Source organism: Oncorhynchus keta, chromosome 1 (assembly GCF_023373465.1).
Source record: "Oncorhynchus keta strain PuntledgeMale-10-30-2019 chromosome 1, Oket_V2, whole genome shotgun sequence".
NCBI classification, from domain to species: Eukaryota; Metazoa; Chordata; class Actinopteri; order Salmoniformes; family Salmonidae; genus Oncorhynchus; species Oncorhynchus keta.
The window spans coordinates 16,331,724-16,347,196 of NC_068421.1; the positions used below are offsets into that span (position 1 = coordinate 16,331,724).

The following is a 15,473-nucleotide window of genomic DNA, read 5'->3' on the forward strand; positions in this document are numbered from 1 at the left end:
CATGACAGTGAGGATGTGTTGTGCTCTAGCCTCGTGGTCCAGTCTCTCTGTAGTATACACCGTGCCAGTGTTGGGGTCAATACGGAACAGACGCAGGCTGGAGGGGTCGATGGCGCTGTGGAGGGAGTAGGTGAGACGGTGGCGCTCGTCACGGTCTGACGCCAAAACCTGGACCACCTCCGTCTCCGGGGGCGTGTCCTCAGAGATGGTGATGTCATAGGTGGGCTGAGAGAAGACAGGAGCGTTGTCGTTGTTGTCCAACACTGTGATGTGGACCTAGAGAGGAGAAGTAGAGAGGGTTGTTGTGGGTAGGGTTAGGCCAATATGTCATAGTACTACAACACACATGTTTTTGTCTTCAGTCTTCAGTGGGAGTGAAGGGTAGGCCATAACATATTTGCGAGTCTGTCACAACTGTTATGTGAATAAGAGGTTTTTTGCGGGTCATGTATTTATATACACCCATGTACCTGATATGCCAATCGAGACATATGTTTGCTGACGTGCTTGTTGTGTGCCATATACTGTGTTGAGAGTTGATGACTCATGGAAACCTTGTGAGTCACAAACGGCAGATTCCCATCGCAGATGAGGCGGTTGAGTTGCGTAAGAAGGGCGTATTGGGAGGCCAACGGCAGGGAAGGCTAAATATAAGACAGAAGCAGCAGAGGTCTTCCTGCCGGTGACCAGCGGAGATTTCCCCCATTGGGCATCAGGCTGAGGCTCCATCTGTGATGGACAGCCTCTCATGACTGGCTCTACTGTCAGCACGTGTTACAGGTGTGTATGTGAGCCGTGTGTGTTTCAGGGTTCGTACAGACAGTAGTGGCAAGTCAAATTCAAGGACGTTTTCAATAATTAATATTGATTTTCAAGGACCATCAATTTGTAATAGTTCCTATTATGCAATTGTTTCTAGTCGCCAAGAGATGGCAGTATATAGCCACAACCTCATGAATTTTTTTTATTAACTTACTATTTTTTATTTTATTTTATTTCACCTTCATTTAACCAGGTAGGCTAGTTGAGAACAAGTTCTCATTTACAACTGCGACCTGGCCAAGATAAAGCAAAGCAGTGCGACACAAACAACAACACAGTTACACATGGAGTAAACAAGCATACAGTCAATAATACAGTAGAGAAAAGGTCCATACAGTGGGGAGAACAAGTATTTGATACACTGCCGATTTAGCAGGTTTCTCCTACATACAAAGCATGTAGAGGTCTGTACTTTTTATCATAGGTACACTTCAACTGTGAGAGACGGAATCTAAAACAAAAATCTAGAAAATCACATTGTATGATTTTTAAGTAATTCAAAAATACATGTTTCACCACTATTTTTTATTTTACCCCTTTTCATAGTGTCCAATTGTTTAGTAGTTACTATCTTGTCTCATCGCTACAACTCCCATACGGGCTTGGGAGAGACGAAGGTTGAAAGTCATGCGTCCTCCGATACACAACCCAACCAAGCCGCACTGCTTCTTAACACAGCGCACATCCAACCCGGAAGCCAGCCGCACCAATGTGTCAGAGTAAACACTGTACACCTGGCAACCTTGGCTAGCGCACACTGCACCCAGCCCGCCACAGGAGTCGCTGGTGTGCGATGAGACAAGGACATCCCTACTGACCAAGCCCTCCCTAACCCAGACAACGCTAGGCCAATTGTGCGTCGCCCAACGGACCTCGGCCTGGGCATGAACCCAGGGTCTCTGATGGCACAGCTGGCGCTACAGTACAGTGCCCTTAACCACTGCGCCACCCGGGAGGCCAGGACTGATGAAATTGACTGATTTCCTGAAATCTTTGAAATTGTTGCATGTTGCATTTATATTTCTGTTCAGTGTACATAATATTAAATTGTATTTATATTTCAATTGTCTTTATACCATAGACGACTACATTTTAGCTCCCAAAGGGTATCCCAACACATGAAAGTGAATTCTGACAGTGTAAAAGGCCCTTAGTTGTCTCTAAAATGTAATAAGATTAAAGACTGGGGACCCTTTTTACATTTTAGGGGACCCCACATGGGTCCCGGACCCCAAGTTTGGGAACCATTGTACAACTACCCTCTCTCCCTGCTTCCTCCAATGCTTCCCCTCTCTGCATATCAAATCAAATCCAATGTTATTAGTCACATGGGCTGAATACAACAGGTTAAGGACTAGTGAACTGCTTACTTACGCGCACCTAACCAACAATGCAGTTAAAATAAATAAGGCTAAGGATAATAAATAAAAGTAACAAGTAATTAAAGAGCAGCAGTAAAATAACAATAGCGAGACAATATCTCCTTTGCCTCCTCCATTGCAGCCTGACTCACCACTGTCTGTCTCACTACTCTTTGTTATAAGAACTTCTAGTAGCCCATCTTTTGATTATAGCTAGCTTAATTTCAGTCAGCTGCTCATGCTGATGTCAGGCTCTGTTCAACGTTAGCTTCTAACTTCATCCTTCTGTCCAGGGGGGGTGTATTGTACACCCATAGGGATTTAGTGTAGGGACTGTGATGTGTGTGTGTGTGTGTGTGTGTGTGTGTGTGTGTGTGTGTGTTGGAATGAATAGCAATGGGGTTTGGACAACGTGAACAGGTACCATCACGCAGGGTGTGACATGGTTTAATGGACCGACTTAGACAGAAAGAGCTACACAGTCTGAGTAGAGAGTAGAGTAGCTGAGAGGGGATGTTTTTGGCTTCCTGTGCTCTAGCTAGCTACTAGACCTCTGTACTTAATGAGGATACCCACTGGGCACACACTGGTTGAATCAGCGCTGTCATTTCAATGATATTACGTTGAACCAACGAGGAATAGATGTTGAATTGACATCTGTGCGCAGTGGGTTGGCTCTCCCTTTCAGGGCACACAGCAGTAAAGCTCCGTTGTAGTTCCCTCCAGCTATCATTCTGAACGAACAGAGGGAGAGCGAGAGCGATGAAAGGGAGAGGGGGGAAATTGAAAAATGTGATGTGAGTGAATGTGTTCATAATAATCTAAATCTATAGCATGATCACTATCAGCAAACTATCATTTTCACCGGGGAACTAGTTTCACTGTCACATAGTCTCAGAATGCTTTACAAAAACGTTGCCATGCACCGTAGGAACAGGACAGACAGACGGATATGACAAAATGACAAAATACATATGAATATAAATTATATGTATGAATTTGTCCTTTTCGCACGACTAATTCCTGGGTATTGAAAAGCACTGGCCCTGAAAATGACAACGGAGAGAACAGGTAGAGTGACATATGCGTGAAACGGACTGTCATAGGGAAATTATAAGGTGTCTTGCAAGCACATTCCATATGTCAGCGCATTCCCTTCCGCTCTATAAAAATGCTAATCCATTCTACTGTATGTCTGTGTGTGTGTGTGTGTGTGTGTGTGTGTGTGTGTGTGTGTGTGTGTGTGTGTGTGTGTGTGTGTGTGTGTGTGTGTGTGTGTGTGTGTGTGTGTGTGTGTGTGTGTGTGTGTGTGTGTGTGTGTGTCTGTGTCCTGTTCTGCCACAGTCACCTGCATTTAACACACAATGAACACACATTGTATATGACATGACATCTAAAAGAGGAAAGAGAAATACAGGTATATTTCCTATCAATTTAAATTGCGATATTTAAATTGTGATATTTAAATTGTGATATTTAAATTGCAATATTTAAATTGCGATATTTAAATTGTGTCCAAACCACTTTAGAACATGACAGTCCTAACTTAAACAGAGATTGATGATCTTCACACGAGCTCAGTTTACACAGTAAAAATCTTGTTCCTTTTTGTTTGGAATGTGCAACCATAGCACAGCCTGAACAGTGCAAAGGATCAGAGCAGGACGTGACAGGACAGGGGAGGCTATTGTCCTCTGTACATATGGCGTCCATGACCAGAGGAATTAAACGTGGGGGAAGAGAGTGCTCCGATCACTCTGATAGGACTTTGACAAGCCGCACGCCATCATTCATGTGACAATGTGACGGGCGCCATCCATCAAACCATGTAAAGACGTTTTTCAAAATGGTGGATGGAAAGAAAAATAAATGTCATTGGGAATGGGGGTGTAGTGTCTGTCTATGAAGGCGAGGTCTGTGTATATGGTTTCAAATGTAACTATTAGAAGCACATACAGTACCAGTCAAAAGGTTGGACACACCTACTTATTCAAGGGTTTTCTTTATTTTTTACTATTTTTTACATTGTAGAATAATAGTGAAGACATCAAAACTATGAAATAACACATGTAGTAGCCAAAATCAAAATATATTTGAGATTCTTCAAAGTCGCCACCTGTTGCCTTCATGACAGCATTGTACACTCATGGCATTCTCTCAACCTGCTTCATGAGGAATGCTTTTCCAACAGTCTTGAAGGAGACCCCACATATGCTGAGCACTTGTTGGCTGCTTTCCCTTCATTCTGAGGTCCAACTCATCCCCAACTATCTCAAATACAGTGCCTTGCGAAAGTATTCGGCCCCCTTGAACTTTGCGACCTTTTGCCACATTTCAGGCTTCAAACATAAAGATATAAAACTGTATTTTTTTGTGAAGAATCAACAACAAGTGGGACAAAATCATGAAGTGGAACGACATTTATTGGATATTTCAAACTTTTTTAACAAATCAAAAAGTGAAAAATTGGGCGTGCAAAAACATTCAGCCCCCTTAAGTTAATACTTTGTAGCGCCACCTTTTGCTGCGATTACAGCTGTAAGTCGCTTGGGGTATGTCTCTATCAGTTTTGCACATCGAGAGACTGACATTTTTTCCCATTCCTCCTTGCAAAACATCACCTCCTCCTCCATGCTTCGCGGTGGGAACCACACATGCAGAGATCATCCGTTCACCAACTCTGCGTCTCACAAAGACACGGCAGTTGGAACCAAAGATCGTACATTTGGACTCATCAGACAGATTCCCAACCGTATGTCCATTACTCGTGTTTCTTGGTCCAACCAAGTCTCTTCTTATTATTATCCTTTAGTAGTGGTTTCTTTGCAGCAATTTGACCATGAAGGCCTGATTCACCCAGTCTCCTCTGAACAGTTGATGTTGAGATGTGGCTGTTACTTGAACTCTGTGAAGCATTTATTTGGGCTGCAATCTGAGGAGCAGTTAACTGTAACGAACTTATCCTTTGCAGCAGAGGTGACTCTGGGTCCTCCTTTCCTGTGGCGGTCCTCATGAGACTCAGTTTTATCATAGCGGTTGAAGGTTTTTGCGACTTTGAAGTTCTTGAAATTTTCCGGATTGACTGACCATGTCTTAAAGTAATGATGGACTGTCGTTTCTCTTTGCTTATTCGAGCTGTTCTTGCCATAATATGGACTTAATCTTATACCAAATAGGGCTATCTTCTGTATACCACCCCTACTTTGTCACAACACAACTGATTGGCTCAAACACATTAAGAAGGAAAGAAATTCCGCACATTGACTTGTATCAAGGCACACCTGTTAATTGAAATTGTTAAATGAAATGCATTCCAGGTGACTACCTCATGAAGCTGGTTGAGAGAATGCCAAGAGTGTGCAAAGCTGTCATCAAGGCAAAGGGTGGCTACCTTGAAACATTTCAAATATAAAATATACTTTCTTGGTTACATGATTGCATATGTGCTATTTCATAGTTTTTATATCTTCACTATTATTCTACAATGTAGAATGTAAAAATAAAGAAAAACCCTGGAATGAGTAAGTGTGTCCAAACTTTTGACTGGTACTGTATGTGGTTTATCATGTACTTTATGATGGTGTGTGTGAGGGTGCATGCGTGTTTATGCATATTCAGATGTTCAGTGTATAGGTGGTAGCACGCCAAAATCAACATGTACAGGTAGGAGATTTGGCTCTTTCTGAGAATAAATAGAGATATGATATGTTGTGACTCCAGCTGCAGTACCTGTGTGGCTGCAGAGTTGGTCCCGTCCGTCACCTCCACAGTCATGTTGTAGAAGGAGCGCTGCTCAGCGTCAAGAGGCTTAGCGATGATGATGGTGCCCACGCCCTTCTCTATGTCAAACAGACTGTCAGTGTTACCGCCTGGCCAGGAGGGGGGGATAGAGAGCAGAGGGGTTTAGAGACAGATGGGGGGGGACTAGTTTATTAATATCACACTCTTTTCTCTCTCACTCACATGCTCTTCTCTCTCTACCTCTCGCACACAAACTCTATCACAAGTAAAAATATTTTTTAACAAGTGTATGGATCTGTGATAGTGAAAAACAGAGACGGAGACTGAATTGTGGCTGTGACAGTGTTGTGGGAAGTGTATGATCTGAACAATTCCTGGCTCTCTGCCAGGGAATACATAAATAGACACAAACATACATACAACATTACACAAAAAAGTGCACACACATAAACAAATAGGGAGTGGGCATGCACAATCACTTGCTTCACAAACACAAGTGTCTGTGTGTGTATGTATGTGTGTGTGTGTGTGTGTCTTCCTAACAATCTGTGAGTAATTACTAGGTTCAGACAGATCCAATGAGACTGTGACAAACTGAAGTCTTTACTCCTCTTCCAAATAACAATTAAGAGACAGAGACCCAGTAAACAAGAGAGCCCTCAAAGACTGAATTAACAGAGCCTTCAAAGACTGAATTAACAGAGCCATCAAAGACTGAATTAACAGAGCCTTCAAAGACTGAATTAACAGAGCCATCAAAGACTGAATTAACAGAGCCTTCAAAGACTGAATTAACAGAGCCTTCAAAGACTGAATTAACAGAGCCCTCAAAGACTGAATTAACAGAGCCCTCAAAGACTGAATTAACAGAGCCTTCAAAGACTGAATTAACAAAGCCCTCAAAGACTGAATTAACAGAGCCCTCAAAGACTGAATTAACAGAGCCTTCAAAGACTGAATTAACAGAGCCTTCAAAGACTGAATTAACAGAGCCTTCAAAGACTGAATTAACAGAGCCCTCAAAGACTGAATTAACAGAGCCATCAAAGACTGAATTAACAGAGCCATCAAAGACTGAATTAACAGAGCCCTCAAAGACTGAATTAACAGAGCCTTCAAAGACTGAATTAACCAAGCATTCAAAGACTGAATTAACAAAGCCCTCAAAGACTGAATTAACAGAGCCTTCAAAGACTGAATTAACAGAGCCCTCAAAGACTGAATTAACAGAGCCTTCAAAGACTGAATTAACAGAGCCTTCAAAGACTGAATTAACAGAGCCCTCAAAGACTGAATTAACAGAGCCCTCAAAGACTGCATTAACAGAGCATTCAAAGACTGAATTAACAGAGCCCTCAAAGACTGAATTAACAGAGCCTTCAAAGACTGAATTATCAGAGCCTTCAAAGACTGAATTAACAGAGCCCTCAAATACTGAATTAACAGAGCCTGTGTCAATGGAGCTCCAGCCGTGAATGGGTTTGAGTCTGAAATGAGCCCACTAAGACCGGCTGTAATTAAACCACAGCCTCATCTCTGCTACCTAATTGATTTAAATTGACATTTAGGCCTCACGCGGATCCCAGCTCACAGCTCAGTGTGGTGTGATGTAAGGGTCCAGAGTATGTGTGTCGTATGTGTGTGAGGGTAAGAGAATGTGAGAAAGTGTCTGCTTGTCTGCATGCCTGTGTGTATACTATCAAATCAAATCACATTGTATTGGTCACATGCAGATGTTATTGTGGGTGTCGCGGAATGCTTGTGTTCCTAGCTCCAACAGTGCAGTAATATCTAACAATGCACAACAATACACACACATCTAAAAGTAAAAGAACGGAATTAAGAAATGTATAAATATATTGAATGAGTATGTGTGTATGACTGAGATTATGTGTGTGTGTGTGTGTGTGTGTGTGTGTGTGTGTGTGTGTGTGTGTGTGTGTGTGTGTGTGTGTGTGTGTGTGTGTGTGTGTGTGTGTGTGTGTGTGTGTGTGTGTGTGTGTGTGTGTGTGTGTGCGCGTGTGTGTGTGTGTGGCACTCGTGGTGCAGACTCAAAGGGATTCCACCCCGGCGTCTCTGTTTAATAAAGCCATGACCTCAGCCCAGCATCAGCTAAGGCTATAACACTCCACCACTCAACCGTGTGTGTGTGTGTGTGTGTGTGTGTGTGTGTGTGTGTGTGTGTGTGTGTGTGTGTGTGTGTGTGTGTGTGTGTGTGTGTGTGTGTGTGTGTGTGTGTGTGTGTGTGTGTGTGTGTGTGTGTGTGTGTGTGTCCTATTTGTGCTTGGGTTAGGATAAACACTTCCAGTTCTCCATCATTTGTCTCTTAAACAATTATAACTCCAGTGATGGAGTCCTAATAGCTTTCCTCAAAAGGAAGACACTAAAAACAGCCACGCCCCTTTCTCTTTCCATTCACTTCTGCTAACAGTAATCTAGTGCTTTTACAGTTCAGTATGCTGATAAGAATCATATCCGTAACAGATGATTTTACACTCATTAGAGGAGTGCAACATACATGACAATAAAATAAAGCGTACAGTATTATGAAAAATAAGCCATTGAAGAGGATTAAAATCCAACTATGGAGGCTTCAGAAGTGCCTCTGTCTGTCTGTCTGGAGCCATCCTATATGACCCAACCAACCCAACCCTCCATTTTGGGAAAGGAGGCACTGAGGTTTGGCACGGCAGAAACCCGGGCGACCGGAAAAAGAACAGTTTCCTTCCACCAAATTATAGAGGGGAAACCGAACCCACAGCGACATGGCTGTTATTAAACCCTCTGTTGAATGCTAAAATTGCTTCCCTCAGTCTCTCCATTCAGATTAGGAAGGGAAGCCGCTCCAGTGCTTAAAAACACTCTGGCAGGCAGCACAACCGATAAAGAGGCATATTTATCTTCCTTTCAACGAAGGAGGATGGGAGAAAGTTTGTGTTTGGCGTAAATAGATAAAACAAAGCAAATTAACTAAAGAAGAGGGAAAGGAGGACAATCGTCACTCTGTTCAGAAATTAGTTAATGAGTACCATGAATACTTCGCTAACTAGCTTCAATCGGTTGAGAAAATGGCTGAGATATAGTTTGATTGAGTGAGTAGGGAGTCTGGGATTTCTGGGATTGATTGTTATAGGCTGGGGAAATAGGATAAAACTGAATTGGCATCATCATCACAGTCATGCTTTGTCTAGATTGGCTTGATATATAGAACCCAGCTGTCTAGATTGGCTTGATATATAGAACCCAGCTGTCTAGATTGGCTTGATATATAGAACCCAGCTGTCTAGATTGGCTTGATATATAGAACCCAGCTGTCTAGATTGGCTTGATATATAGAAGTCTGGATTGACTTGATATATAGAAACCAGCTGTCTGGATTGATTAGATATATAGAAGTCTGGATTGAATTGATAAATAGAAACCAGCTGTCTGGATTGATTAGATATATAGAAGTCTGGATTGACTTGATATATAGAAGTCTGGATTGACTTGATATATAGAAACCAGCTGTCTGGATTGATTTGATATATAGAAGTCTGGATTGACTTGATATATAGAAGTCTGGATTGACTTGATATATAGAAACCAGCTGTCTGGATTGACTTGATATATAGAAGTCTGGATTGACTTGATATATAGAACACAGCTGTCTGGATTGACTTGATATATAGAAACCAGCTGTCTGGATTGATTTGATATATAGAAGTCTGGATTGACTTGATATATAGAAGTCTGGATTGACTTGATATATAGAAACCAGCTGTCTGGATTGATTAGATATATAGAAGTCTGGATTGACTTGATATATAGAAGTCTGGATTGACTTGATATATAGAACCCAGCTGTCTGGATTGACTTGATATATAGAAGTCTGGATTGACTTGATATATAGAACACAGCTGTCTGGATTGACTTGATATATAGAAGTCTGGATTGACTTGATATATAGAACACAGCTGTCTGAATTGACTTGATATATAGAACACAGCTGTCTGGATTGACTTGATATATAGAAGTCTGGATTGACTTGATATATAGAACACAGCTGTCTGGATTGACTTGATATATAGAAGTCTGGATTGACTTGATATATAGAACACAGCTGTCTGAATTGACTTGATATATAGAACACAGCTGTCTGAATTGACTTGATATATAGAAGTCTGGATTGACTTGATATATAGAAGTCTGGATTGACTTGATATATAGAACACAGCTGTCTGGATTGACTTGATATATAGAACACAGCTGTCTAGATTGACTTGATATATAGAACACAGCTGTCTGGATTGACTTGATATATAGAACCCAGCTGTCTGGATTGACTTGATATATAGAACCCAGCTGTCTGGATTGACTTGATATATAGAACCCAGCTGTCTAGATTGACTTGATATATAGAACACAGCTGTCTGGATTGACTTGATATATAGAACACAGCTGTCTGGATTGACTTGATATATAGAACACAGCTGTCTGGATTGACTTGATATATAGAACACAGCTGTCTGGATTGACTTGATATATAGAACCCAGCTGTCTAGATTGACTTGATATATAGAACACAGCTGTCTGGATTGACTTGATATATAGAACACAGCTGTCTGGATTGACTTGATATATAGAACACAGCTGTCTGGATTGACTTGATATATAGAACACAGCTGTCTGGATTGACTTGATATATAGAACACAGCTGTCTGGATTGACTTGATATATAGAACACAGCTGTCTAGATTGACTTGATATATAGAACACAGCTGTCTGGATTGACTTGATATATAGAACACAGCTGTCTGGATTGACTTGATATATAGAACACAGCTGTCTAGATTGACTTGATATATAGAACACAGCTGTCTGGATTGACTTGATATATAGAACACAGCTGTCTAGATTGACTTGATATATAGAACACAGCTGTCTGGATTGACTTGATATATAGAACACAGCTGTCTAGATTGACTTGATATATAGAACACAGCTGTCTAGATTGACTTGATATATAGAACACAGCTGTCTGGATTGACTTGATATATAGAACACAGCTGTCTGGATTGACTTGATATATAGAACACAGCTGTCTAGATTGACTTGATATATAGAACACAGCTGTCTAGATTGACTTGATATATAGAACACAGCTGTCTAGATTGACTTGATATATAGAACACAGCTGTCTAGATTGACTTGATATATAGAACACAGCTGTCTAGATTGACTTGATATATAGAACCCAGCTGTCTGGATTGACTTGATATATAGAACACAGCTGTCTGGATTGACTTGATATATAGAACCCAGCTGTCTGGATTGACTTGATATATAGAACACAGCTGTCTGGATTGACTTGATATATAGAACACAGCTGTCTGGATTGACTTGATATATAGAACACAGCTGTCTAGATTGACTTGATATATAGAACACAGCTGTCTAGATTGACTTGATATATAGAACACAGCTGTCTAGATTGACTTGATATATAGAACACAGCTGTCTGGATTGACTTGATATATAGAACACAGCTGTCTGGATTGACTTGATATATAGAAGTCTGGATTGACTTGATATATAGAACACAGCTGTCTAGATTGACTTGATATATAGAACACAGCTGTCTAGATTGACTTGATATATAGAACACAGCTGTCTGGATTGACTTGATATATAGAACACAGCTGTCTGGATTGACTTGATATATAGAACACAGCTGTCTAGATTGACTTGATATATAGAACACAGCTGTCTGGATTGACTTGATATATAGAAGTCTGGATTGACTTGATATATAGAACACAGCTGTCTAGATTGACTTGATATATAGAACACAGCTGTCTGGATTGACTTGATATATAGAACACAGCTGTCTGGATTGACTTGATATATAGAAGTCTGGATTGACTTGATATATAGAACACAGCTGTCTAGATTGACTTGATATATAGAACACAGCTGTCTGGATTGACTTGATATATAGAAGTCTGGATTGACTTGATATATAGAACACAGCTGTCTAGATTGACTTGATATATAGAACACAGCTGTCTAGATTGACTTGATATATAGAACACAGCTGTCTAGATTGACTTGATATATAGAAGTCTGGATTGACTTGATATATAGAACACAGCTGTCTAGATAGACTTGATATATAGAACACAGCTGTCTGGATTGACTTGATATATAGAAGTCTGGATTGACTTGATATATAGAACACAGCTGTCTGGATTGACTTGATATATAGAACACAGCTGTCTGGATTGACTTGATATATAGAACACAGCTGTCTGGATTGACTTGATATATAGAACACAGCTGTCTGGATTGACTTGATATATAGAACACAGCTGTCTGGATTGACTTGATATATAGAACACAGCTGTCTGGATTGACTTGATATATAGAACACAGCTGTCTAGATTGACTTGATATATAGAACACAGCTGTCTAGATTGACTTGATATATAGAACACAGCTGTCTAGATTGACTTGATATATAGAACACAGCTGTCTGGATTGACTTGATATATAGAAGTCTGGATTGACTTGATATATAGAACACAGCTGTCTAGATTGACTTGATATATAGAAGTCTGGATTGACTTGATATATAGAACACAGCTGTCTAGATTGACTTGATATATAGAACACAGCTGTCTAGATTGACTTGATATATAGAACACAGCTGTCTGGATTGACTTGATATATAGAACACAGCTGTCTAGATTGACTTGATATATAGAACACAGCTGTCTGGATTGACTTGATATATAGAAGTCTGGATTGACTTGATATATAGAACACAGCTGTCTGGATTGACTTGATATATAGAAGTCTGGATTGACTTGATATATAGAACACAGCTGTCTGGATTGACTTGATATATAGAAGTCTGGATTGACTTGATATATAGAAGTCTGGATTGACTTGATATATAGAACACAGCTGTCTGGATTGACTTGATATATAGAAGTCTGGATTGACTTGATATATAGAACCCAGCTGTCTAGATTGACTTGATATATAGAAGTCTGGATTGACTTGATATATAGAACACAGCTGTCTATATTGACTTGATATATAGAACCCAGCTGTCTGGATTGACTTGATATATAGAACACAGCTGTCTAGATTGACTTGATATATAGAACACAGCTGTCTGGATTGACTTGATATATAGAACACAGCTGTCTGGATTGACTTGATATATAGAACACAGCTGTCTGGATTGACTTGATATATAGAACACAGCTGTCTGGATTGACTTGATATATAGAACACAGCTGTCTGGATTGACTTGATATATAGAACACAGCTGTCTGGATTGACTTGATATATAGAACACAGCTGTCTGGATTGACTTGATATATAGAACACAGCTGTCTGGATTGACTTGATATATAGAACACAGCTGTCTGGATTGACTTGATATATAGAACACAGCTGTCTGGATTGACTTGATATATAGAACACAGCTGTCTGGATTGACTTGACGTATAGAACCCATCTGCTCAGAATATAGCGTGGGATTGTGGTGGCTCGTCTATAAGAGGACAACTTCATGATGTGTTTATAGGATGTGGTGGCTGGGTGGTTAACATGGTAAACATTGAGTGATTAAAACAGCAGCCGTTTGGACGGTGTGTGTGTGTGTGTGTGTGTGTGTGTGTGTGTGTGTGTGTGTGTGTGTGTGTGTGTTTTTAGGAGGTTTAATAGCAGCTAAATTATAGTCAAATGACTATGTTTTACTTTCTGGGCAGTAATGCGTTTAGCAGTGGATTAGTGTTTACGTGTGTGTGTGTGTGCAGGTGCATAATTAAGTGTGTGTGTGTGTGTCAGTGTGTGAGCGTGGTGTGTATATGCGTGCGGTCTTCTGGTGAATAATGGCCTGGGCTGTCTGGGTCTGGCCCGTAAATGAATCACAGTGTTTAGCTCCTCTACTCTCACCTGGCCCCTGAGCGCACACACACACACACACACACACACACACACACACACACACACACACACACACACACACACACACACACACACACACACACACACACACACCTGGGCATTTTCCTATAACACTCCCTCCATCTCCTCCCTCTAATCCAATCCATCCCTGATGCTGTACCACCTATGTGTTTCCTTTCTCCATCTTCCACTAAGCCCCTCTCTCTTTAATAAGTCTTGCCTCTTCTCCTCTCTTTCTCTTCTGACCTCTGCTCCTTCCATTTTTAATAAATCTCTCATTTCACTCCTCCACTTTCCATCTCTTCTTCACTCGGTCCCTCTCTCATTTTCTCCTGTCCTCTTTCTCTTTCCCTCTCTCTATCGTTATCTCAACCCCTCGCCTCTCCCTCTCTCTCCCTCCATCCTCTCCCTGTTGGTTCCTCTGATTGGAAAGGTGCCTGTGGCAGAGCAACAGACAGTTACAGTGAGGGACCCTCTCTAACCAGGGGCACAGTGACCATGTGTTCACCCCTAACCCACAACTCCCACTAACCAGCCATCCACTTAATTGGGTCGTCAGTGCGAGGTGTATGTAATAATGTAGTGTATGTGTCTGTATGTGTGTGCGTGCGTGCGTGTATGTGTGTCTGTGTGAGTACAAAAGAGTGTGTGCATTGTTTTGTGTGGGTAAGTGTTTGTGTGTGTCCGTACTTGTGTTCCTGCATGTGTGTGTGCTTGTGCGTGTGTTTCCACCTCTGTGTGTGTGTGTGTGTCGCTGACAGCTCAGGGATGGTGGGCGTGATGTGTCCCCAAACACTGATGCTTTAGCAGGTCATTAGACAAAGCTGTCGCCAGGGTCGCTCAGGGACCGTTGCCATGGCAGCAGATATGGGCTTCACTCTAAAGGGACACCACAGCGTCTGATAGCCAATTTAGTACAGCAAGGAATTTCTCGAAAACGAATCACTTATGTTAACCTTGGAAGAAAGAGTTACAGTGTACATTATACATGTGGGAAGCACACACAAACACACCAAAACACACATCCACACTCTGTTGAGCTTCTGAGTGGGATGTACATTACACAAACACACACACAAAAACACAAACTCACACACATCCACTCTGTCGAGCTTCTGTGTCGGGAAAACTCCTGTTACCTGCCCCACCCCCTTTGTCTCAAACCAACCAATCAGAAGAAGGCATGAGCAGCACTGGGCACACAGTGAATGATGGGAAAAGCACAGGTGAATGATGGGTAAAATAAAAGAGGAAGGAAAGGAAAAGGAAGCAGAAAAAAGCAGTTCGGAGTCAAACTGAGATACCTTCTGTGGAACAGTTCCTGCCACAAGCCGTCTGCAGTATATAGAACATCTCACGGAAAGGCCTGGGACCTTCCAGACACGAAGCATTGAGAGAGGAGAGAAGAGGAGAGAAAGAGTGAGACAGGGAGAAAGGAAAGAAGAGAGACAGGGGGAGAGGGTGTGAAGGGGAGTGGATGTGAGACAGAAACGGGGGGAAAGAGAGAGGGTGAGGAATGATAATGGTAAAAGGGGAGGATGTTGAAAGAGAGAGGGTGAGGAATGAGGGTGAGGAATGATAATGGTA

General features: G+C 41.4%; 1 protein-coding gene across 1 annotated transcript in view; it reads right to left on the bottom strand.

Moving 5' to 3' along the window:
• Nucleotides 1-15,473, bottom strand: part of LOC118394548 (protocadherin Fat 3-like) — a 364,429-nt gene that overhangs the window by 57,945 nt on the left and 291,011 nt on the right. Inside the window, exons 7-8 of the mRNA XM_052492922.1 lie at nucleotides 5,913-6,052; nucleotides 1-276 (exon numbers count right to left, since the gene is read on the bottom strand). Coding sequence (XP_052348882.1) covers nucleotides 1-276; nucleotides 5,913-6,052 — 416 coding nt within the window. The remainder of the gene's footprint in view (nucleotides 277-5,912; nucleotides 6,053-15,473) is intronic.